This window comes from Diabrotica undecimpunctata, chromosome 10 (assembly GCF_040954645.1).
Source record: "Diabrotica undecimpunctata isolate CICGRU chromosome 10, icDiaUnde3, whole genome shotgun sequence".
Lineage (NCBI taxonomy): Eukaryota > Metazoa > Arthropoda > Insecta > Coleoptera > Chrysomelidae > Diabrotica > Diabrotica undecimpunctata.
In genome coordinates, this window is record NC_092812.1 from 21,756,838 (window position 1) to 21,783,439 (window position 26,602).

General features: G+C 33.5%; 1 protein-coding gene across 6 annotated transcripts in view; it reads right to left on the minus strand.

The window, feature by feature from the left end:
* The window catches only part of PlexA (plexin A), a 519,944-nt gene that overhangs the window by 143,444 nt on the left and 349,898 nt on the right, over positions 1-26,602 (minus strand). For all 6 annotated transcript variants that reach the window (XM_072546050.1, XM_072546049.1, XM_072546053.1 and 3 more), the window contains one exon: positions 19,196-19,378. In XM_072546050.1, coding sequence (XP_072402151.1) covers positions 19,196-19,378 — 183 coding nt within the window. The remainder of the gene's footprint in view (positions 1-19,195; positions 19,379-26,602) is intronic.

Here is a 26,602-nt window from a genome sequence, read left to right on the forward strand (position 1 = left end):
AATGCTTAATTTTGTAGCAATAAATAATAATTTAGAAAATATTTTAAATATTTGGGGTGGCCCGTTTTCTATGACGTGGAGTGTTATTCACGTTATTACTTGTTAATAGAAAAAACGAAAATCATGGAAATTAGGCTATATATTTATAATATGTACCTAAATTTTAAATAAATATAAACATATAAAAACAAGGAGAAAAAACATTTGTTACTGATCGTTATGCCGATGACACCGTAGTATTAGCAGAAACAGAAGACCAACTAAAAATATTGATGAACATATTATCAGAAGAAAGTCACAGGCTGAGCTTGGACATTAACTTTTCCAAAACCAAAATTCTGGTATTCCACAAAAACCCCCATGAACAAGTTACACCTAACATACAAATAAATGGTATCACCCTTCAGAGTTCCCAAAGCTTCATATACCTGGGCAGAGAACTAAATAGTCAACAAGACAACTCAAAAGAAATTAGAAGACGCATTGAAATAGCAAGATCTGATTTCATGAATATGCGTAAAATGCTCTGTAACCCCAAGCTATCAGTCTCAATAAGATTGAGAACACTAAAGTGTTATGTGTGGTCTCTATTACTATATGGCTGTGAGACCTGGACATTAAAACAGTATGACGTCAACAAATTAAATTCATTTTAAAATTTGGATGTACCGCCGAATGCTAAGAATAAGCTGGACCAGCAGAACTACGAATGAAGAAGTACTGAGAGCAATGAACACACGCCCTCATCTGGTCAATACTATCAAAATTAGAAAGACGTCATATCTAGGACACATAATGTGCCATAGGGAATTTGAGCAGCTCCAGGTAATATTAGAAGGCAAGATTGAAGGTAAAAGGTGCATAGGACGAAAGAAAAAATCTTGGCTACGAAACATCAGAGATTGGACCCACACAAAAGGAAATGAATTAATTCATCAAACCCAGAATAGAGAGAAATTTGCCATATTGATCGTCAACCTCAACAGAGAAGCCACTTAGGAGGAGGAGGACTCATCGTTAAAGAATTTCCTTTTACACGGCTTTCTAGCATTTAGTGAACAGAACAATCTCGCTGAAGGTTACAACAATAGTCGGCCATCGTATGGCGATTCCAGCTTTAGTTCGGCAGCTGAGTACCTTCCTGTATGCATGGAGGGGTGGATATAGTTGAAAACCATTATATCTTATGTAAAATTTTTCGCTGAATACGAATATGTAGGTCCCCCACCTACCCTCCATTCTCGACGCTCGAAATAGTGTAACTTTTTAATGAACTATATGTGGACAATATAGAACAATTTGGTGTTGGAGAATAACTTTTACTTTGGATGGCAGGGTTTGGGTCTAATTATTATACCATACTTTTTCCCTTTTCCAAATCTATATTCTAAATATTTTGAAATATTTTACATGAGAAATACGCGTTAACACGAAATAGCTGTGGTGAATTTTTATCAAGTGTTCGTAGAATCCATCAAATTATATCAAATTATTTACAACATAACTGCCTTTTTATATTTATCTCTAGATTTCAAACTATAATCTATTAATCGATTTTACTTTACTATATCATTAAATGTACCATTAGTCAATCAAGAATACTGAAATTGGAAAGTTAAATTATGTACATTAAAAAATAAGCTCATTATCTTCGTGAGTATGTTGTGCAAGTAATGAGACACTAACAAGCACCCTCATAGAACAGCATATGAACAAGGTCGCAAAAACATGGGAAATGATTTCACAAATAAAATATAGACCTGATCTTAAAATTTTTAATAGACGTGAGTTCCTAATCAATTCTATTTTTTATTTTATTTCTTTACCAATCTTTTGAAGCCATCTGAATTGTCGGATTTCTTTATCCCTTCTTCATGATACTCTAAAAGTATTTATTTATTTAGATACCTAATTAACATCTAGGGCAGACAAAAATATGGATTTTTTGGAAACACTTTTATTGTGCAATATTACAAAATAAATGATTGAAATACAAAATCAATCATAGGTAACTAAATTAAAATTGTATGTTAGCTGTGAAGTAGAAGCTAAACCTTGTGGGGATATGTGACGTGTGGAAATGTTTTTGTTTTTGCATGATTTTTAGTCATAATTTGGCTGCATTCATTCAAAAGAGTGTTGCATTGCACATCTATTAGTTCAAGTTCAAAGTTGGCAGGCGTTTCATCGACGTTGACATTAAAAGGTATGGAAAAAATGTTTATCGACGCGGTGGTTCAATTTCCTTAAAATCCTTAAAATTGAGAAGAGATTTCCCTAGAAATCTCTTCTCAAATTAATCATGCAGTTTCTTCATTGTTGAGCTAACCTTTGTAAGTTTCCTTGTAAGACAGGTGTCATACTGCTCATTTTGAGAAAATGGGTGAGTTCATTTCTCTCTATACATCTGGAAAATAATTTAAGCTGCAATGTGAAGGCTTTTAAATATCTCAAAGCTCATCTAAGAATTGATTCTTGCCTTGAAGCTCCGTATTTAATTTATTTAGGTGTGACAGCAAATCTGTAAAAAATGCGAATACAGGAAGCCAATTTTCGTCAGACATGATCTTAAAGTCGTCCCATTTGCCTTGCTCCGGCAAAAAGTTCTGAATCTCCTTTCTTCAATTCCATACTCTCCCAAACTACCGTAGCTTAACCATCTCAAAATCTAAAAATTCGCTTTCGGTAGATTTTAAAAACTCTTGGAATCATCTGTGCATCAAACTTCGTGAAAGTATTGTGTTTAAGTTTAATAACCACGCTCTATACGAGATGTATGTTAAGAGGTGCTGACACATCCTGGTATATTAAGCAATGTCGAGATAATACATTATTGTTAGTATTTTCTTAAAAAAATATTCCCATAAACTCCACATTCCTGCCCATCATATTGGGTGCTCCATCCGTGGTTATATTACATAATTTTTTATACTTTAGGCAAGAATCATAAATATTCTTTCCTGTAGTATTTCCTTTCACTGATTGCAAGTTTGCTAATTCTTCGGTAATATTGAACTCTTGATCAATTTCTCTAATAAAAATCAGCAACTGGGTAGCACCGCCCACGCCTGTGCTCTCGTACATGGTTCTTAAAAAGTATTCAAAGCTATTCAAATTTTTTTTCAACTGAACGATAACTGTACAGCGATACCGTCAATTCGATCAGTTACCGTCCTTTGTGATAAAGCTAAAGACTGAAGATCGTTTTACTTTTTTCTGGACAAATAATGTTGCTTACAGCTACCATGCATTATTTTACAAATGTACCATTCGATAATGTTTTGTTCCTTTTCGAAATTTGGTAAGCTACAACATAACTTGCCAGTGTTGCAGCCTCGTGAGTATCAGATTGCTTTGTAAACATGTTTTGCTGCCTAAGTAACTTCTCTTTTTGCCTTTCAACAAAAGATTCTGCCTCTGTCATACGCTTATGCTTTATATTTCCATGTTTTTTTAAAGTGTTTTTTTAAAGTTCTTAAAAAACTTACTCGTTAATTGTCAGACAGTTACAACATTGACCGAAGATCACCCATTATCAGCAATACAGGATAGTTTGAACTATGTATCACCAATCATTATATAAAAATTCTTGTACCGGCATGTAAGTAGTATTTTGTTTATTTCTAAATTCAATAGATCATCTCTTACCAATTTGTGTTTTGCTACTTTGTCTGTTAAATCAATTTTATGCATATTAATAAACACAGACATGTATTATTGGCATAATTACTATAAATTTTTTGATCTATATTTTTATAAGACAGCACCCTAATATGGGCTTTTTATAATTTCAGCATTTAATTTACTTTGTACCGTTTGACCTGAAGATGCTTTGCAAATTTTAGAAAGCGAAACCGGTCGTTTTGGGTAGTAAAATTAAATTGATTGTAAGTCTAATTTATTTCTTTTACCTACAAGTAATTAAATTTAGATTACTCATATGAACAAACGGTATTCAGATTTTATAAGTAGGAACAAAAGAACATCCTACCCCGCGGATTCAGGAAAACCACTGTCTTTTAGCGGACTTTGTAGTTTCGAGAGTAAGAAAGAAATTATACTGATGTAAAACAAAACTCCGAATGAGGCTAGCATGGGAGCGGGCGGGCAGTGGCAGTGTCGACGACACGACACGCACCAGCCGTAGCACTCGGTCACTCAAACACATCCACATACTACGCAGGGCCGGATTTTAACGCTTCGCGGACCGAAGATGGCCCGCGGGCTGTAGTTTCCCCGCCCCTGATCTAGGGCAATAAGCATTCACCACGGGAATTCAATACTGTAAATAGTCCGAATATACAAACCAGAGAACAAACTAAAATGAAAAACTATCGGTTACTTATATTGCTAAATATTTCATACAAGTTATTTTCCAACATTGCATATTGCATGTCGAGGCCGTATCTATCTAAATGTACCTAAAAAAAACCAAATTGTACACTGCTGAACGTAGACCTTTCTTTTCCTGTCTATCTTATGTCCTCTTTATCCAGTTTCCAGCAATTCTCTTTATGTCGTCGATCCATCTGCTGGGTAACCTGCTTCTACTTCTGTATTCTCAGACGGTATTCCACTATCGGTACCGTATCGGAAGGTATTCCACTATCTTTCTTGTCCACCGCTCATCCGTCCTTCTACCAACATGTCCAGCCCAATTCAATCTTAGATGCAAAATAGCCTCAACAGCGTCCCGCACCCTTATCTTGATCCTAATCACTTGATTCGGAACTCAGTTATTTTGACTTATTCCCAATATTGATCTTTTCATCCTTATTTGTATTTGTATGTATTGCTTGTATATTCTTTTTTGTCATAGCTTTTCAGCACCATAGTTGTTTCACAGGGAGTTCACAATGATTGTGATTCCTTTTCGGACATTTGTAAGTATCAGCATTCAATATGTACTTTTATTTTCCGAGGTAAGACCTATTCTTTTTTTAATCTCATCCAAAGTTCCCAAATCCTTACACCTAGTTACTTGAGTGATGTTAATGTCATCCTGCATATATTCTGAAATCAATGCAACATCATTCGAAAAACATGGGTGATTTAACATTTCTCCATTGATGTTGATCCCAGATGATATCCATTCTATGGACCACATTTATTTTTGGGTAGAGTGTATAACCCTGTCTTACCCCTCTATTTATGTTGAATTTATTAATTAGTAGTAATGATCTAGGCGAGTATACCATGCGATGGTCTCCGTAATGAATGAACCCTTACAATAAATACTTTGGTCCAGAGCCGCGTTTAGGAGTGAGAAACTATAGAAAAAATTTACCTCGTGAACCGTATCGGTCTGAGACAGTAGAGTACGAGTTCGCCTCCACTCAATATGTATCATAGACTATTATAGATAGGGAGATGGGATATAGGAGTATCTGCTCTCTTCAAGCAACGACCAAAGACAAGCGACCAAAATCAATTACTTCAATTTGAAATTTTGACTACAACGACGTGGCTGTCACCACATGACTGATGTGATTTTCCACAATTAATTGTGAAAAATGCTATTTCATTGTGAATCCGAATCCTTCAATAAATTGGTTTTTGAGTAAAAATTACCGATTTTGTGATCCTTTGTGCTGAACCCTGTATAAGAGGTCGTAATGGAAAAACATCTCAGAGCAGCCAAGACCCATAAAGGTTGTCATGACTATGATGATAAATAATAACCTTGCAACTCTTGAGATTATACACCAGCAACATTAACTATCAATATAAACACGGATATGTAATGTTAAATGTCAAAGATCATATCAAACAATACAACTTTATCTTAATTATTATAAAACAATGCAAAAATAGTGGTTTTGCATTTTTAATAATGTGTAACAAATGTGTAGTATGAAATGTTACAAAAGACTCTCATCTAGGGATTCTCCAATATTTTTGTGAACCATCAAAACGTCATTATTTTGCTCCTAACTAAAAAACTTGATTTGACATCAAAAGAACTTTTTCAGAAAAAAGATACACAAAATGAGATAAGCTAAATTAAAATCGGTTAATACACAAAAAAGTTATTGCAAAATCAACAACAAAATCACTGTTTTTGAATATTGTTAATAACTTTTTTATTATTTATTAAAATTTGTATAAACGCACCTGAACTTGAGGATCTTACTGTGTTTTAACTGTGTAAAAAATTTATTAAATAGTTTTTGCGAAATTTAATTTGTTTATAAGATTAAAAAAAAGAGTTAATTTCTATGGCTGGTCCTAATTTGACAAAATGGATCTCACAGAACCCGTCTATACAGTTGTGACGAAAAAATGGGTTTTTTATTACTTGATTGGTCCGTCTGTAAACATTAGTATTCAAAATGTAAAAAAGGAAATAAAATTCTTAAATAATTTTGTGTAGAGATTAAGTAAAAATATACTTATTGAAAACGGGCGATTAGTGTTATATAGAGCAAAGCCGAAACTAAATAACACATCTAGAGCTGTTTGTATAGAGCTCATTAGATACCCCCATTTCATTGGGATAACCTTCAAAAGAGACCGCGTTGGAAAGTAAAATTGATTTTTCCGTAAAACGGTGTTGATTTGCATTTTATCAAACTTTCCAAAGAACTCCGTTATAACCAATAACGAATACGGGAAACCTATAAAGGGAAGAATGTTTTTCTAAAACAATTTCAATAAGAGATTTCGATAATATAAGTATATGTTCTATATGCCTTTTATATCTATCGCTTCATAAGTCTGTTATTCACGATTGCTATTTTGATAATATAAATAAAAATAAATTGTTCCCAAGGCGAAGAACTCCATGGTTTTGTACAGAAGTGAAGGAAAACTGCAAAGAAAAGAAAAAAGCTTACCTGAAATACATGTCAACCAAAACACAAGAGGCATACCATAATTACAAGACAATTAAGGTCGCGGCATATTGTCGTGCACGTATAGTTTCCGGCACGTAGCGTTTCCACTCCAGCAATTGGGCTGCGCGTTCACATTTTGATACTTAGAACGTTTCAGTTTGGTTCGGTGAAGATATGATCACGCTTTTCTCGACAAAAATTATGTGCAATTGCTTTTCTTTTTAACGATGAAGAATGAAAAACTGTGTTAAAAAGAAGGTTCGAAGTACATCCAATGCTAAGAGAAAGGAAGAAGGAATGTGAATACTGGACTTTATACAGAGAATTAATTGATGACGATGAAAAATATTATGGATATTTTAGAATGAATAGGATTCAGTTTAAATATGTTTTAAATTTAATTTCACCTTCAGTTAAAAAACAAAATACTACATTTAACGAAGCCATACATATCAAACCAAAAAGTATTTTTCAAAAGAAGAGGTATAACTTCCGTAGAAAAGTCCTAATTGTTTATCACTTCCGTGATTAATTGTCACAAAGCAATAAGAACACATGCATAAATGACAAAATAGCCTCGAAAATTATTTTTTTAAATACTCTGTATCAAAATCAAACAAATACCTAAATAAACAACGAGGGGAAAACGACGGACATCTAATTCACATTATCCTTACCAACCGGTTACGACTCGTTACGTAGCCGTCGGCATCAGTAAAATATTGTTTTCAAATATAGTGAACGGAAACGTTAAGTGTCTGAAACGCTATGTTCCGGACAGTGTGCGTTGTTTACATTTAAAACCAATTAAATTATATTTTTCGGAAACTAAACGCTACGTGCTGGAAACGCAACGTGCACGATAATATGCCACGACCTTTAGAAACAAAACACATGCACTTGTAAGAAAAATAAAAAATGATCACTGGGAATGCTTTTCGAAAAAAATGGAACATGATTTTTACGGTCTGCAAAAGGATATAGGTATGGCGCTTCATAAGGGATCAAAGAACGGAGGTAAAGGAACTAATAGAACTAAATCACATAGAAAAGGGTACGTGGATTGACTACCTAAAAAAGCTCTTTACAGAGGAAGAACAAACAACGCTAGAACCGGAAATACCAGAAATTACTACAAATGAAGAACTTAATATAAATGTACAAGAAGTTTGGAGAATACTTGAAATCCTAAAAAACAGAAAAGCAGCAGGTAAAGACGGGATACCAAACGAATTACTGAAAAATTAATAAAATTATAAAACACAATAAAATATCGGAAGAATGGAGATCGAGCGAACTAATTCTACTATTCAAAAAAGGAGATAAAAAACAGAAAACTACAGAGGTATACTATATCGATGGTGTATCGCACAAATGTTGTAAGTGCAATCTGTAGGAACAATGAGTTAAGTATCACGTAAGTATATTAAAGCTACAGAATTATTGTGCACAAAGGTGGTAGATTGAATCCATAAATTTAATACTTCTAACGCCATCTGCCATTCAGTACAAGTACTTCACATTTAAAATCTGTATGCGCCCTTGTTGTAAAATCACCTACCACATTTGTGCATGCATTTCTTTGACGGTTTATCCAACAAATGGTGTACCTACCACTTTACACGTGTTAATTTTGAGGTTATACAATATTGTTTACTGAGTGACAAACGTATTTTTTGCGTGCTCCTGATTTTCTGTAATAAAATGACTTCCAGGGTGGCAAAAACGGTAGAATTGGCATTAATGTAAAGGAAAACTGGTACGTTATTTATAAGACATGTTTAATTTTAAAAGTAAAAGTTTTGTTTTCTAGATTCTAGTATAATTGATCACCAAAAGGAAAGTTCCACAAGTACGTCTGAGGTTATTCTATCCACGGAAAGTATATCAAGTAAATAATATATCAAGTAATTGTAGAGAAAACCTCATAAATAATATGAAATAAATAAAGAAAATGGTTAATTTAGGTAACTAATAGTCCCTATTTTATACATTTGTAATTTTTGTTTGTAGATGTGAGCAGATTACAAAGTGAGCTTCCTAGCACATCCGGGACTGCAAAAATGTTTTCGGTTGCATCAAACAAAGACAGTGAAAGTGAAAGAGACCCTTTTGAAAATTCTAGTGAGTCATACGTACCTTCAGATTCAGAATTAAGCTCAGATGAGGACCAGATAATGGAAGAGCCCCTTGAACAACACCGGGAAGAGCTCGCACAACAAAACAATAAAACAAAGAAGAGAAAACAAGGTAATAAGTTTTTATGGAAAATGTCCATTGTGAAAAGAAATAGGATTAGTGGAAAGAAATATATAAACAGGAGTGGAAAAATAGTTGAAGAAAAGAAGCCTTTGCCCGTTAACTGCACCAGCTGTAGGTATAAATGTGAAAAAAATATTACTGAAGAACTAAGAATAATTATTTGTCGCGAATACTGGGAAATGGGCGACTATGATAAGCAAAAATTACACCTGAGTTCATTAGTGACCGATGTTCCAATAAAAAGAAGAAAACAACAAGTAGAACAGTCAAGACGTAAAACTTCAAGGATTTTTTATTTAAAAAACTTCGAAGGCTTGAGAATTCGAGTGTTTAAATTTTTTTTGTAAAACATTTAGTATTTCCCATCGGGTAATTGAAACATGTATGAAAAATGTGGGTAATACTCACACCTATACTGGATTTGATAAAAGAAAAGATAAAAGACCTCATAATGTTACAAAAGAACAAGATGTACTGCTTGTCAAGGAACACATTGATAGTTTTCCACGTGTGGAATCACACTATTGTCGGCGTGATTCAACGAAACAGTATTTGTCTTCAGATTTAAATTTATCCCAAATGTACAGATTATACATTGGCTTCTGTGAAAATCGAAACGTGACCAAGGTTTCTAAATTTGTTTATCAGAAGATATTTCACAAATATGACCCAGCATTGGATTTTTTCATTCCGAAAAAGGACCAGTATTTTAAGTGTAATGCTTATAATACTGCTAAAGACAAGGAGCCATTAAAAGAGGAATTTGACAGTCACAAAAAGAGAGAAAAGGATGCAATGCAGATGAAATCTGAAGATAAGGAAAGAGCCGATAGAGAAAAAGGACAAACTTTTAGAGCCGCAACATTTGACTTACGAGCAATTTTGTCAGTGCCATTTGCGGGAGACAATCAAATCTTTTATAAGTTAAAGCTAAATGTATATAATTTTACAATTTTTGATGCGTCAGATGCAACAGGTCATTGTTATGTATGGGACGAAACCCATGGGAAAAAAGACAGTATAGAAATAGGAACGTGTCTCCTTAAATACTTGTATAGCTTATCGGAAACTGTGACGCATGTTTCTACATTCAGTGATACATTTGGACGCCAGAACAGGAATGAGTATGTGTCAGCCGCATTGCTCTATGCAGTAAATACAATTAAACATTTGGAAGTTTTCGATTTAAAATTTATGGAGAGAGGGCACTCCTACTTGGAAGCTGATTCGATGCACACCACAATCGAAAGAGCAAGGAGCTGCAAGAGTAAAACCTAAACCATGCTGTGTACATAATTTAAATTTCAACGATTTTTATGATCTACAGAAACTTGCTGACCTTATGACTCCTAAGAATACTTTAAATACAGATAAAGAAAAGGTTCAGTGGCTGAAAATTAAATGGATTCGTTTTGAGAAAAAAGATCCTTTTTTAATTAAATATATTTTAATTAAATATAAATACAATTTGTATGATGATAGTTTTTTAACCATAGATGTTTCTGATACAAGGAAACTAAGAGGAAGGCCACAAACTTGGGAGTCATTAGCACTAACCCAAAAATATTTTCACAGATTGCCGGTATCCCAAAAAAAGAAGTAGGATCTCTTTTTGACCCGAGGCGTCAAACTAGTAAGAGATAAGTCACCAATCGGCAGAAGAAGTATCGGGCGACCGCGCAAACGATGGAGTGACAACCTTTCATAGAGGTATTAATCCGCCAATGAACAAGCAGAATTTATTATAAAGAGGAAGAAGAAGTATTATTGAAATCACAGGCTATGTTTGTTAATATATACCACTGTGTGGTAGATAGTAGTTGTAATAATTGATTAAATGTAAAATTATTGGATATTAATACGGTCCTTTATGTTAATGTATGTAATCTATAATTATTCAAATCGGACCGGACAAACAATCTAATACAGAAGAAGAGGAAGAGATGGAAATTCATAATTTATAAAATAAATCAGTAAGTTTTAAATTTATGAACATTGCTTAACTGTTAGATATCAATACAATGTATCCGCATTAACATTAATTTTATTTATTAGATAAATCTGTGCCTTTTTGATTCTCCAACACTGACCCATGATTTTCATAGCTGTTAGGTACATAATCCATGGGTTTGTATTGTTATTTCTCGGTGAACAGGGTGGACTCCGAAAAATAATGCCTAAAACTATATTTCAACAGGAGAGAACACTATTTTGAGTGATTTCAGTTTGACCACTTTACCGGCTGTTTGCAGAAGAAGATTTACAGTTGTAACGAGCTATCAGATACAAGCAAATAAAGAGTAAAGTATATATAATGAAGTATTTGGTAAAATAAATATTTTATGTATCATGTTTTACTTTTTAATACTGTTTTCAGAGATATATAACACTATGTTCTAGCTCTACTAGATTCTATTTTAGAACCAAAATTAAAACACTATGTGCCTTTTCTAGTTTCTATGAGCCATACAACGCTATGAGTACATAGTGTCTTATGCTCCTAAAGTAACAAACAAGGTCACATCCGTTTAACAACGTTATGTCCACATGTTCAAATTAAACGAGAGTTTGGCAACACGCATTAACGTTTGTTGACGTTTGTTAATATTATAACTTTTACTTTTATAGTGTAAGTGTTAAGTGTTTTCTTCGACAATTCAGTGAGTTTCCGAGGTAAAAAACTTGTAGTGCTGGCACGAGCTGCTAAAGAAATTGAGTATAATGGCTTGTATAGTAAATTAGGTTGAGTTTACCGAAAGTACAAGCTGAATATAGCCGCAAATGTCAAACATATTTCGGTTTGGCAGTGTTGGCATGTTTTTATAATGCATATGTTGTATGCTTCAAATATAAAGAGATAAAGCTTTTAAAAAGTACATTTTGATTATACTATTTTATGAATTCTGCAGTTTTTAATTTATATGAAGCAATAACGAGTAAATATTTGTCTCTTTCGAGATTAATTGCAAACATCTGTTGTAATCTGGTAACTGCTAATTGACGATTGCCAAATCTATCCCCTAATCTATCAAAGGGTAATTGCTAAAAAAATTTCTAATAATTAGCTGCAATTAATCTCCAAAGAAACAAATATTTACTCATTCTTGTTTTATATAAATCAAAAATTGCAGAATGCACAACATAATATAAACAAAATGTACTTTTCTAAAGCTTTATCTTTTTATATTTGAAGCATACAGCATCTACATTATAAAAACATACCAACACTGCTATACCGAAGTTTTTTGTTCCATGTTTGACATTTTCGACTATAATCAGCTTGTACTTTCGGTAAACTCAACCGTAAATTACATTGTAAGGTAATATGCTTGAATACTCTTTGTATTTCAAACACCGCTGTTGTCAACACATTAAAAAAAACGCTTGGCAGGAGGTCTCATTCAACTCGATAGAAGAGGATAACTTGTACCAGCAACTAAAACATGTGAAATGGTTAAGGAAAGTGTCAGGACGCATATTGCGTTTATTCCGTCGTTACAGCAGAGAAAAAACTAAAAAAAAAAACTTAGGCAATGAAGTGACTATAAATAAACTATATAATTTGTATGTGCAATCATGTATTCAACAAAAACTTGAAAAAGAGTTAGTGGCTAAGGAGTCTATACAGAGATCTTTAATGCAGAATTTAATTTATCTTTTAGGCCACCAGAGGTTGACACATGTGATGATTGTGACACTTTTCACGTTAAACTGAAAAGTGGTTTGTCCGCTGAAGTTGAACTTATTGTTAAAGCCAATTATCGTTCCCGTACTGATGAGTCTACAAAGAGATATGCGATGAAAAACGATGATAGTGATACTTGTAAATTCAGCAATACAAGCACTTTTAACCATGGATTTACAGAAGTGTCTTCCAATACCCTTACTGTCATGTAGTTGGCGTCTGCGCTTGTTAACTCGATTTGCAATAATATTGGCAATACTAAAGAAATCGTTATATGGTCTGATAACTGTTACGGTCAGAACAAGAACATGGCGCTTATCATGGCTTTCTACTGGATACTACGGAAATTTCAGCTGCAATTCCAGCATCAGAGTAATAAATCAAAAGTTCTTATTAAAGGGTCATACTCACATGAAAGTAGACACCTGTCATGATTTAATTGAACGAAAAGGTAAACATCTGGGTTGTTTGGAAATTATGACACCTTGGGACTAGCAACAGTTCATTAGACAGTGCTCAAATAAATATCAGGTACGTAACATGGAGGTTTCAGATATGTTGAATTTTGAAATTCTCTACGATAACACGTCTGCAGAATTTGTTACACCAAAACTGACTTCAAACAAAGAACCGTTTCTAATTTCCAGCAGTTCATTTTCAAATCAGGCAAGGCGAAGTTGGTACATTATATTACAAACAAAACTTTGAGGAAGATTTTCGAGTCGTTGATCATAAAAAAAAAGAAAAGAGGTACATTAAAATTGCCATATTCCAGCTATACGTAGTACACAAAAACCTATTACCGAAAATAACTATAACGATATTTTATTTACTGATACCTTTCCTTCCGTCATATTGCCATGATTTTTACAAAAATTTGAGTTATGGTGATAACACTCATTACGAGTACTCCCTGCCAGACGCAGATGTTGAGGTCGACGTTATGGAACCAAATTAACAGTTCTAAGCTTCATTGCTCGTATTTCAGTATACAAGTAAATGCATTTTATTATATAAACGTTTATAATACTTTATATTCTTATAAATAACAATAAAAATTGAACAAAAATATTTTTTTTGGAGTTACAAAACACCATGTCCTTTTAAAGTTCTACAAAAAGAAATTAAATCGAAGCTACTGTCAGGTATAGTACAACTATTTAGTACAACATGAGATAACTACCTTACTAATACAATACAAAATAATTCGTAAAACTTGGAAAATATAAAAACAAGCGTGACAAAATCATTTTTTGCTCTTTACCAACATTTTCATTTATGTGACATGGTGTCTTACGGTTCCGATGTACAGATTTATTTGTTCATCAAAATTAAAAATATCTCTGTAATATGTGTCCTGATGATAATAGGACTGTGAAAGAATTTGGTAGTTAATTTAAGGTTAGTTGAAAAACGTCTCAATTAATCGTTTCAAAAATAAACGTCTTGGGCTAAAGTAGAGTCCTACAAAAATCAACAAAGTCGATTATGAATAAGTTTATTAATACTTTTTCTATTTTACTTTATTGGCAAATGTCAACTAACTCAAACGTTTCAGTTGTGTGAGAAATGTCTAAACCGATATTTTATCGACAAGCCGTTGCAAAATGCTTACGTGAACTATATAACATGAATTAGTAAAAAGTATAGAAAGTTCGAACAGGATAGAGTAATAAAACGAAATAAATTTCATTTCGTGACATGTTAAACTTTTATGGAAAAGTGCTAGTACACCCAGTACATTTGTAGTTCAATTCCAATTAGCAATTCCCTTTAGCTCTATTAAAAATTGTCGCATAAAACTCTCTTGGGGAGTATTTATTTCGTTGCATTACTGAATTTACTGGAAAATTATTTAATGCATTTTGCTGTCTAATATGAGATACGATCAAGATAATGTTATTAAAGCAAGTAAATTTAAGTACTTTTCCATATCTTGACCAGGTGTTTATCAAATTTTCAACAGATCCGCTTACATAATGCAAAGCTGTTCCCTTAACTTCTTGTAAAAAATAGCTTCTTCTGAAAATGTGTACTTACAACAGACTTTAACCCCAGTGAACGATAAAACAGAAGCAATTAAACAATCTCTGTCACTATTTGAGTTAATCCAGAAATTGATTGATATAAATATTTCTAAAGTTGAAAATAAGAACTATAAAAAAATAAAAGATGATTTTGTACTTCGAAATTTTAATGGATAAAACGTTCCAATAACTTCGGGGTTCAAGACCTTCGAATCAGAATGTTTGCAATTTAAGGTAGATGCTGAGGAAGACAAGATTATGATTCTACGTTTGTTCCTTGAGGGAATAGCAAAGGAATCGTTTGAATCAATAGGTGGTAGTCTTGTTGACTACGCATTTCGTAAAGAAAATTTATTATTAAATGTGAAAAATGACTTTCCTATTGATATACTAATAATTGATTTAATTGTGACAGATATGCCAATTTATATAAAAGATAACATTAATAGAGGCTGACGTTACAACAATGAGAAAACTGATGGGTGAATTACGAAAACTGGAAAGTTTAGTTATAAAAAAAAGAATAAATCACAGATAAAACCGGTTCTTGACCAAATATCTACCAAATCAAATACTTTAAAACAAGGAGGAAAGAAACCATCCAGAAGTAATATGCCGTTTAAAACAAAAAGATAGAAAAATAACACAAGAAGACAAATCAAATAATATTAAATATGTTAATAATTATGCTGAAATGTGGGTTCATAGACGAATGCTGAAGATACCTTGGACAGCAAGGAACACTAATAAAGAAGTACTAAGGAGCGTCAACGAAGATAGAGAACTGCTAAAGACCGTTAAACATCAAAAAATCTTATCTGGAACATATAGTAAGGGGAAGTCGATATAAAATATTACAACTGATCCTAAGGTAAAATAGAAGCCCGTAGAGGTGTAAGAAGACAACAAATTTCTTGGTTAAAAAACATTCGTGAATGGACCATAAAATATTTGGGAACAAATATCAATAGTCAGTGTAATCCAAAAAAAGGAATGCTATCAAGAATCGAACAAGCAAGGAAAACATTCATGAGCATTAAAACATTTTTTCAAGATCAGACCTTAGTCTACAGCTTAGAATCCGAATGATCAGATGTTACGTTTTTTCTGTCTTACTGTATGGCTGTGAAAGTTGGACAATGGACTCTGAAATAGAAAAAAGAATAGATGCCTTTGAGATGTATATATACAGACGAATGTTGAGGATTCCATGGGTACAAAGAGTTACTAATGTTGAGGTACTTCGTCGCATGTGTAAACAAAAAGAATTACTAAGAATAATCAAAGAGAGGAAAATGCAATACTTGGGTCATGTGCTGAGAGGCGAAAGATATGAATTACTTCAAGTTATACTGGAAGGAAAAGTACAGGGCAAAAGATCAGTAGGAAGACGCCAGAACTCGTGGCTGAAAGACCTGAGGAGAAGGTTCGACCGCTCATCCGCAGAGATCTTTCGCGCAGCAGTTTCCAAAACTACAATTGCCATTTGGATCGCCAACCTTCGAAAGGAGACGGCGCAATGAGAAGAAGAAGAATGGACTCAGATATCAAATGCAGGACAATTATTCCATATTGCAGAAGATCGAGAAGCCTTCGCAATGGTGATCGCCAACGTCGGATAATTCTGATATGGCACGCAAAGAAGAATAATATTGCTATACAGGAGACATTAAATGAAATAGTAACTGACCAAAAAAACTAGATTTTCTGCCATTGATCAAATTAAAAGTATTCCTAACTAATAGAGAATTTTGTGGAGTTTATGACCCAGGCTCAAATGTTAGTCTTCTGAATTCGAAGGTGACAGAAAACTTAAAATTAGATATTCATGAAGATAGGAATATGTTTAAAACGATAAATGCCAGAACAAATATTAGAGGAAAATTAATTGCAAAAATAATAATTAACAAAATTGAGAAAAATATTGCAACGAAATAGCCCCCCCCCCCCATGTAACGGTTGCATCTCGAAATGGGATGATCTGTGTTCTCGAATGCTCCGGATGTATCGACCGGGTGACAGACCCGAGGCGCTAATTCAAGCAAAATAGAGGTGGAATATTCCAGATTATTCTAGTACATAATAACTTGTATATATAAGCACCGCTGATATTAGTTAGTTTAGTTGAAAAGTTTCTTTAAGATGCGCGTTCTATTCTGCGATACACATATAAATATTAAATTGAGATTAAAACTTGTAAAATGTTTTATCTGGTCTGTTCTTCTCTACGGAGTCGAAACATGGACTTTAAAAATAAAGAGCCTGAATAGAATCGAGGCATTTGAAATGTGGGTGTACCGTAGAATTTTAAAAATTCCTTGGACAGCACGAAAAACAAATGAAGAAGTACTAGCGAGACTCAATTTAGAAAAAGAACTATTGAGAACAGTCAAAAGAAGAAAAACCAGTTATTTAGGGCATTTGTTGCGCAACGAGAAATACTACATCCATATACAAATATACAGTTGATAATAAAAGGCAAAATAGAAGGAAAGCGAGGAATTGGAAGAAAAAAATTGTCCTGGTTACGTAATATCAGAAACTGGACAGGACTTGGATTTGAGGAACTCTTAAGAACAGCTGAAGATAGACAAACGTTTGCCACCATAACCGCTAACCTCCATTGATGGAGACGGCACTTGAAGAAGAAGAGTTGAAAAGATATTATCATGCTGTAAACTTATGCAGATGCAGGAAATGTGAACTGTGTGCAAGCAGTAATGGCCCAGTTGGTAAAAAGAGGGCAACCATGAAACAGTACAATGTTGGTATGGTTATGTACAATGGTTGATGTCGTACTTTATCGAATGCTTTATTATAGTCAATAAAACATGCGTATATACCTTAATTGACGTTCAGGCATCTTTGCATCAGTATATTAAGCGAAAAAAGAGCTTCACGTGTTCCTAGGCCTTTGCGAAAACCAAATTGTGTATCATTAACGTTTATGTCCAGTTTGTAATATATTCGGTTATGGATGACTTTTACTAGTAACTTTAGCACATGAGACATCAATCTAATGGTGCGGTAATCGCTGCATTCTCTTGCGTTGTTCTTTATGGGGAGACAAATAAAAATCGGCGTTAACCACTCTTTGGGTAATACGCCTGAATTATAAATTTGGTTCAAGAGTGTCACTAAAACATCAATGTGCTTCTCATCTAGAATGTTTAGGATTTCTATAGGAAGCATGTCAGGTCCAGTGCTTTTCCCACTCTTCATTGTTTTTAATGCGTATAATATTTCTTCTTTTGTAATATATGGACCTATTTCTTCTGACGTAATTTCTATGGGCTTCAGATCTCCTCTCTCATCATCGAACAGCTCGTCGATATATTCGGCCCATCTGTGTACTTTCTCGTCCGTCTGTATTATAGTAGTCTTGTGTCTATCCAGAAGTGCACCAGTGGGATTTTGTTTCTTAGTCCTGCCAGTTCTTTAACTTTCTTGTGTAGGTTAAACAGATCATATTTATTTTGAAGGTGTTCGATCTCTTTGCATTTCTCTTCAAAGTATTTTTCTTTTGCCTGCTTTATCATCTTCTTGATATCGTGGTTTATCTCTCTGTATTTATTGTTGTCTTTGTTTTTAAATTGTCTCCGTCGTTCCATCATATTGCGTATCTCGTCATTCATCCATTCTTCTTTTCTCTTTGCGGAAGTCTTTAGTATTTCTTTACATGGTTCTAGTAGACAATGTTTTAGTCGATCCCAGTACTCGTCAATATCATTGGTGTTTGTGTTCAATTTGCTGCAGTTCACACGCAGTTCATGTTGGAGGCATTCTTTTACGTTAGGTTCGTTAAGTTTTCTTGTGTCTATTGTAGAGATTCTTTGATGTCTTTTAATATTCTTAAGGGTGAGTGTAATCTTGGCGATAAGTGTAAGAATAAACAATCGCGCGACTACAAATCGCAAGTGGAGGGCTAGCCTAAAGTTTAGACATTTAACATCCTAAAACATCCCAAAACATTTAGAAATCCTATGACACAATTGTCAAACAAATAATATTTTGTAAGAAGTAGCATTGTTCTTGATTCCCGTTTTAGGTAGGTTTTATATTTATTATGTTATATAATACTTTATATGATAATAAACTCGTTTTAGATGAATTCAAACTGTTATTTCTTCGTATTACCAATCTTTAATTTGGAAATCTGAGAGAAAACCATTTGAACGTTCACTATGAAAGCAAAGAAAAAAATACTTATCCAACACATTTGATCACTTTATGTATAACAGAGTGTGGCATCAAGCTTTTAGTATAAGATTTTACTAAACATGTAATACCACAAAATCATTTCATTTCAAGCATATTTACTATTTGAAAATACATTGGTTAAGTTGATTCATTCCGGAAAAAATATTTTATCATATATTTCTTACCTTCTTAAGATGGCCTGTAGCGGTGCCGATGAAGACCACAGTAAAATCACCAGTGGATGTAGCAATTACAGCTGTCAATCGAGTGTTGAAAAGTAGAACTGGTACAGCAGCTACCGGTTGTTCACCACCCAAAGGTGTATTCACGTCAAGACCGCAAAAATCTTCGCCGATTGTTTGAAGTTTCTGTAACAAAATAATGTATTAGTAGATAAAGTGGTTATATGTCATATATCGAAATCCCAGAAAAATTGAACCTAAAATGTACAGTCAGGTGAAAAATCAATGTTGTAACTTGCAAATCTCCTCCTACTACCCTTCGCTATATATATATATATATATATATATATATATATATATATATATATATATATATATATATATAAGATATATATAAAATATAAAAATTGAAGATAAATATAAAACAGCATTTTTAACACAGGAGAGACACTTCCAATGGACCTGTCTACCGTTTGGATTGAAAACATCACCAGCCATTTTCCAAAGAATACTGAGTAATATAATAAGAAAATATAAAATGTCAGATTTTGCAATAAACTTTATTGATGATATTATAATATTCTCAAGGATATTCACAGATCACATTTCACATATATCTACATTATTGGAAGCAATTATGAAAGAAGGTTTTAAACTAAAATTCTCAAAGTGCTCATTTTCGAAAAATAGTGCAAAATACTTGGGCCAAGTGATCCTTTCCCAAGTTAACATGCTCTTTTTCTAACTTGGCTGCACGACCAATAGTCAGAAATACCTATATACGGTGGCCTTCCATCGATATACCTTTTTTGGTTTTCTGTTTTGCGAGACATGCCGTTACATTTTATTCTTATCATTCACTCGCATTATCCTTTTCCATTTGTTTTAAACGTTTCAACGTTTGGCATTCCTTTCCCCAAGTAGTCGTAGCTTCCTCCGTGGTTATTGTTCTTCATGGTTCTTCAAACCATGAGGGTCTTCTAACTCTAATGCTACAAATTGGTCGCATTGCTCCTGTAGTGATCCTTTCCCAAGTTAACATGCTCCTTTTCTAACTTGGCTGCACCGTACTGAGGACGACCGATAGTCAGAAATGCGTATATACGGTTGCCTTCCATCGATATACCTTTTTTGGTTTTCTATTTTGCGAGACATGCCATTACATTTTACTCTTATATTTATTTATATATATATATATATATATATATATATATATATATATATATATATATATATTATATTTTATGATCATTTTTTCGTAATTAGGTGCATTCGGTGTACACCTTTAAAAAAATTACATGAAAAAATTCTTAAGACTGGCATGTGGTCATGTCCTCATTTTTCTAATTGAAATTAAATGATCATTACACAATTTAATCATTTTTAATAATCCACTCTTCATCCAACATCCCTTAACATATATAACTCCTCATGGTACACGAGAGGCTGACACGTTAATATACTTTCCGAGTACATTTAGTGAATATTTAGTTAACAGTAATTCTCAGTGTTTTATTTTTAAAAGCATAATATGTTAAGTCCGTCGTTATTAAATATTCTCTGGCATAACTATATCAAGATTGTCTACATTTTTGTGGTATAAAATGCCCGTGAGTTATATTGGCTATTGGCAGCTTGTGGTTTAGTACACTAGCCGTCCGCAAATTACTATCCGTGGACTATGCGAATAGCCCATATATCCTGCATTTCAATAATCCTTTCTTACCAGGCTCATTTGATATATAAACGACGAATATATTCTTTTTATTTGTAATATCAACTGCATTAAACAATAAAATCTAATTAGATCACCATGCAGAGAAAAAAATTGGGGGCAAATTTTTGTGTTTAGATTCAAACCTGGAAAGTGGCGGAATGAGAATATTGCTTAAATTGGGAAAGGCACCAAACAGTGTGAAATCATGTGGAGATGGTCAGAAAATATTGCTAAACCGATAAAATTCATAATTAAAAAAACCGTAATAATACAATTTAAATTCCGTTTTACAGAAAAAAATAGTATCAAGATAGATCCAGTATCCACTAAGAATATCTAGCGTCATAGAAAAAATCCAAGTGGAAAGCGCGTATATACTTCGTTCGTTACTTGACGAACACAGATTTTGATGAATTATCACATAAATGTCTAATACGCAACTATATAATGTTATATTTTTCTAAATATAAAATATAAATCGTTTTATTGTATCACTGTTTATTCAAACAAAATACACGTTTAATAAATTGGCAATAACCATTATATTCAATATAAAAATATTCACCATTTGACTGTTAGGTTTCACGGTCGCCAATTACCTTTGATTTATGGGTGTAAACCATTTAAATCGTACTTATATGATACTGAAGCTTTCTTAAGTAAACTTATGTATGTTAATTCAATGCAAAAGATATTGCTACAGCGGTAAGTATTTAAATATTAATTATATTTAGTTAAAGTATATCAGTTCTATAGAATTTTTCATACAAAACCAATATTACGTCACGATTTATACAAAATGACGTCACTTGTATTTAAAATTTATATAATATCAACCTTAGAGCTGAAATTTCACTAACACAGCTAAAAATACGACACCCATACGGAGCTGCTCGATCTTTCATTGGCGTTAATACGTTAGTATAACAGGAAAATGTAATCGTGATTACATTGGAAATTTTAGAATTACATAATATTGATTAAACAACCAAAAAATAATTGTTTCAAGTTTAGTACTCCAAAAAATAATAATTTTAATTAAGTAGATTATAAAATCGTACGCCATTGATACGAGTATAACTCAAACTTCATTGATATTTCAGGGTGTGGCAAAAATGCTTACAGTGTTGTCAACAATTTATAATCTAGTAAGAATAGTTTTGTATGCACTATTTCGAAGTATTGTTGATAAGTTGGGTTCGCGTTTTGTGCTTTTGTACATTAAAATATTACATTTATTTTTACAATAGTGGGTTCGAAGAAGAAGATGATGTCTATTGAACTAAAACGTAAAATCATTGAAAAACATGAGCAAGGTGTACGAGTATCTGACTTGGCGAGGACATCAATGATATGTACTGTACTTAAACGGAAGGTGATAAATGGTATAATGCCTGCTGAGGGCGTTACAATAATTTCTAAGCTCCGGATTTCTCTCCATAAAAAGATGATGTGAGTGATAGAGAAGCAGCTTCAAGGAGGAACCTTAACATAAAGCATTATATGTGAGAAGGCACGAGCGATTTACGAAGATTTGCTAAAGCAGATCCCACACACTTCCACAAATGATAAATCGGAAGACTCGTTTAAAGCCAGTCGGGGCTGGTTTCACAATATTAGAAAAAGGACCTGTATTCACTCCGTCATCAGGCATGGTGAGGCAGTAAGTTCGGATGTGAAAGCAGCTGAGGTTTACATCAAAACGTTTTCCGAACTGATAGAAGCCAAAGGATACATCTCCCGGCAAGTCTTCAACTGTGACTAGACAGGGCTTTTCTGGAAAAAGATGCCGAATAGGACTTACATAACGGCAGAGAAGAAGACGATGCCAGGTCACAAACCTATGAAAGATAGATTAACTCTACTACTTTGCGCCAATGCGAGTAGCGACTGTAAAATCAAACCTCTTCTAGTGTACCATTGAGAAAATCCCAGAGCCTTTAAGTCACATATGATTTTAAGAGAAAAACTGCCAGTTATGTGGAGGGCAAATCCTAAAGCGTGGGTCACCAGGGAATTCTTTGTGGAGTGGATAAACCTGGTGTTTGCCCCTTCTGTTAAAAAATATCTACAGCAAAACAACCTACCCATGCAAATCCTTCTTGTCCTCGATAATGCCCCTTCTCACCCACCAAATCTCGAAGATGATTTACTCCAAGAGTTCAAGTTTATAAAGATTCTCTACCAACCAGCCAACACCAGTGACCGAGAACACAAATCTTACCCTTCGAGAGGTCTGGAAGAACCACTTTAGCATAGTAATATGCCTAAGAATTATTGAGCAGGCCTGGCTAGGTGATCCAACAAGGACCTTAACCTCTGAATGGGAGAAGCTGTGGCCTGACGCTGTAGATGAAAGGGCCTGCGAAGGACTGGAACCCGAAGTGTCAGTGGTAAAAGAGATTGTTTCTCTTGGAAAATCCAAGGGTCTGGAGGTGGATGAAAGAGATGTGAACAAACTTGTCGAGTAACAGTCTCAGGAGCTGACAACCGAGGAGTTAGACGAACTACATTGGCAGCAGCATATGGTGGTTCAACGAAAAATTAGTTTTGAAGAGAAGCCAGAATTGGAAGATGTTGTCTCTACAAGAGATATAAAGGAGATCCTGGGAATGTGGGAGAAAGTTACAGAGTTCGTGGATAAAAACTACCCCGAAAAAGTTACAACTGGTCGTGCATCGGTGTTCTTCAACGAAACTTGCCTAACACATTTCCGCAATATTCTGAAAGGGAGGAGAAAGAAACAAACCTCCTTGGACAGTTTTTTAAACAATCTGCAGATGAAAATGAGCAAAGTGTGACAAAAAAGCGAAGACCGCTGACGAAAATTTAGCGCTTCCATAAGTACTACATTTTTTCTTATGGTTTTACAGAATATGTATGTTTTTTTTTGTTACTTATAAATAACTGTTAACAAAAACAACTAACATGTTTTTTTGGGGACTGGAACGGATTAATGACATTTCAGTTAATTTCAATGGGGAAAATTGCTTTGACATACGAGCAAGATTAGGAACGAATTACACTCGTATGTCGAGGTACCACTGTGTGTATATATATATATATATATATATATATATATATATATATATATATATATATTTACTTGTATTTGTACTGAGTTTTTCCCGTTTAAATGGTTTCAGACGCTATACAATACAGGATCGTTCAAGCAACAATTCGATAATAAGTTTATTTCTGGGGGAGGGGGATAAAAAAGCTGCTTCACCTTCTAATTTAATAATTTTTTTATTAATTATTACTTTTTTGTTTGTTTTTATGAAAATCGCTGTAAGCTTTCTTTATTTTACCTGAAATGTTGAAATTCTATGAGTAATATTTTTTTGTCGAGGTACTCGAGTAATAAATTTATGTACATGATTATACTGGGAAGCGTGACATAATTTTCCCTTTCTAGTAAATATGTAACTTAAGTATTTGCAATTTTTTTTAAGAAACATTCTACTGTTTTTAGTAAATCCCATCTTGTATAACGTCAATACCCAATACTTGTACAACGTTAATCACCAAATTATTCCAATAATAATAAAAGTGTAGTTTACCAGTCCTGTCCTGCAGAAAAATCGCTGTCCCGTCCTAGGGGACAAAATGCGGGACGGGACGTATCGCATGTATCTATTCGCATTCGAATGCATCTTAATGATCTGAATCGATATTAAATCATCGAAAACTTCTCCAATCCATAAGACAGGAAAACTGAAAGTAGAAATACACGGTCGCATCATCTCGATGTACACCTCGCTTCGATAAGTCACTGGTTCGTCATAGGGATGTGGTTGTGGATATTTCTGACGCATTAGCAAAGCTGGTTAAGACGTTCGACAAGATATATCTCATATTCAACGGCATAACCAGAACTATGCGCAATATAATGGTGAAAAATGTTGCAATAAATAACAAATTATGTTTGGAAGTAAACAAATTGTTTTTTAATGGATTATATAAATACTGCTTTTATAAGCGAAATCCATTAATAAATTCTGCGGTCAGTGTCCAGTTGATATTGATGTGAAAATTACAATTTATAATTAAATTATATGATGAGCTCAAATAAGTGGCCTCAGTATTCCAATATTAATGTGATGAAATTTAAAATGATTTAAATATAGGCTTTACCTAACCCACAAAACTTATATTAATAAATTATATATATATATATATATATATATATATATATATATATATATATATATATATATATATATATATATATATATATATATATATATATATATATATATATATATATATATGGTTTCATTTGTTTTCCGGGTTTGACTCCGCGTTAAATAGTTTTGGTCACACTTGCCATTGTCAAGTCAGATTAGTTCTGCTTCTTCTTGATGTTCCAGGCGAACTGATTTTCAAAATCAGTTTTAATTTACGTACTCGCTTAAAATAAGGTTAGACATTCTTCAAGCCTCTCGAATGTGTAAGAAAGCTTAGGACAAAGTAACACCGGAAACGATCAAAAGCTGTTTTAAAAAAGCTGGTTTCATAAAAAAGGAGGAGAACGCAGAAAACGCTAACGACACTTTAACAGAAGAGCTGCTTTCAGTTGACGGCTGGGGGGATGTCATTTCTGATCCTGCAATAAAGATTTTGTCAACATGGATCAAGGTGTTACAGTATGTAGTGAGATAACCGATGCAGACATCATCGCTGAAGTGCTTAAGAAGTGCTTAAGAACAATGATGTAAAACAAGAGAGTGATAAAGCGTCATCAGTTGCGGGGGAAATACATGTTCCGAGTGTGGCCGAAGCAACGAATCATATTACACAACTTATACGGTACTTTCAAAGTAAAAATGACTTAAGTCACTATTTTTAGTTCACTGAATATCTAGAATCTTTTGTCATTACAAATTTCTTTGACGGGTTCTCACTGGGCGATTTTTGTCGGCCAAGATTTGGCTGTAAATACCAATGAGAACACCTACAAATGATAATAATAATTGACCACTTTTTATAGCTTGCAAATGTTTTAATTGGTATTTTTGGCTGAATTTTGTTAGCCCATTTTTTTCGGTTGACAAAATTCGGGCAGAATAGAAACGAACGCATCTGCAAGCGATAAAAATTGTTAACTATTGTTGTTTTTTTTATGATTTGCAGATGTTTTTGTATGCATATTGTTTTTTGTAGATATATTTTTAATAGGAATTTTTGGACAATTCTATTTTTTTAACGATCCCTGAGCATCGAATTATCCAAGTTTCAGTGTATTGTATTTTAAAAAATGAACATTCACTTACACAGTGGTGTATATACACTTAATCACACAATCTGCCGAAACAGCTGTAGTGATAATAAATTATTAAAATCATCGTCATAGACCTCTTCAAGTATCTGAATTTTATCGGAATTATTATATATTTTTGGTTCTTTTCTTACAGTCTCCCGTAACACCCCCGTTTGTTCTGATACTGTTCGTATAGAGCTGGTGAGCTCTGGAAAAATATTCCCAAAACCTTAAATTGAGCTTCTTCATTTAGTACTTGCCTGTTATGGTAGATATCTTTACCACCGAATCCATTTCAGAACATTGCAACCAAATCAGTAGAGTATCTGTGACTTACATCATGATTTGGATTTAAAAAGGAATGCTCTTAGTGGCCCTTTCCAACCTGTCCACAAATAACAGTAATTTTAATTCTTTTTTGAACAGAGTT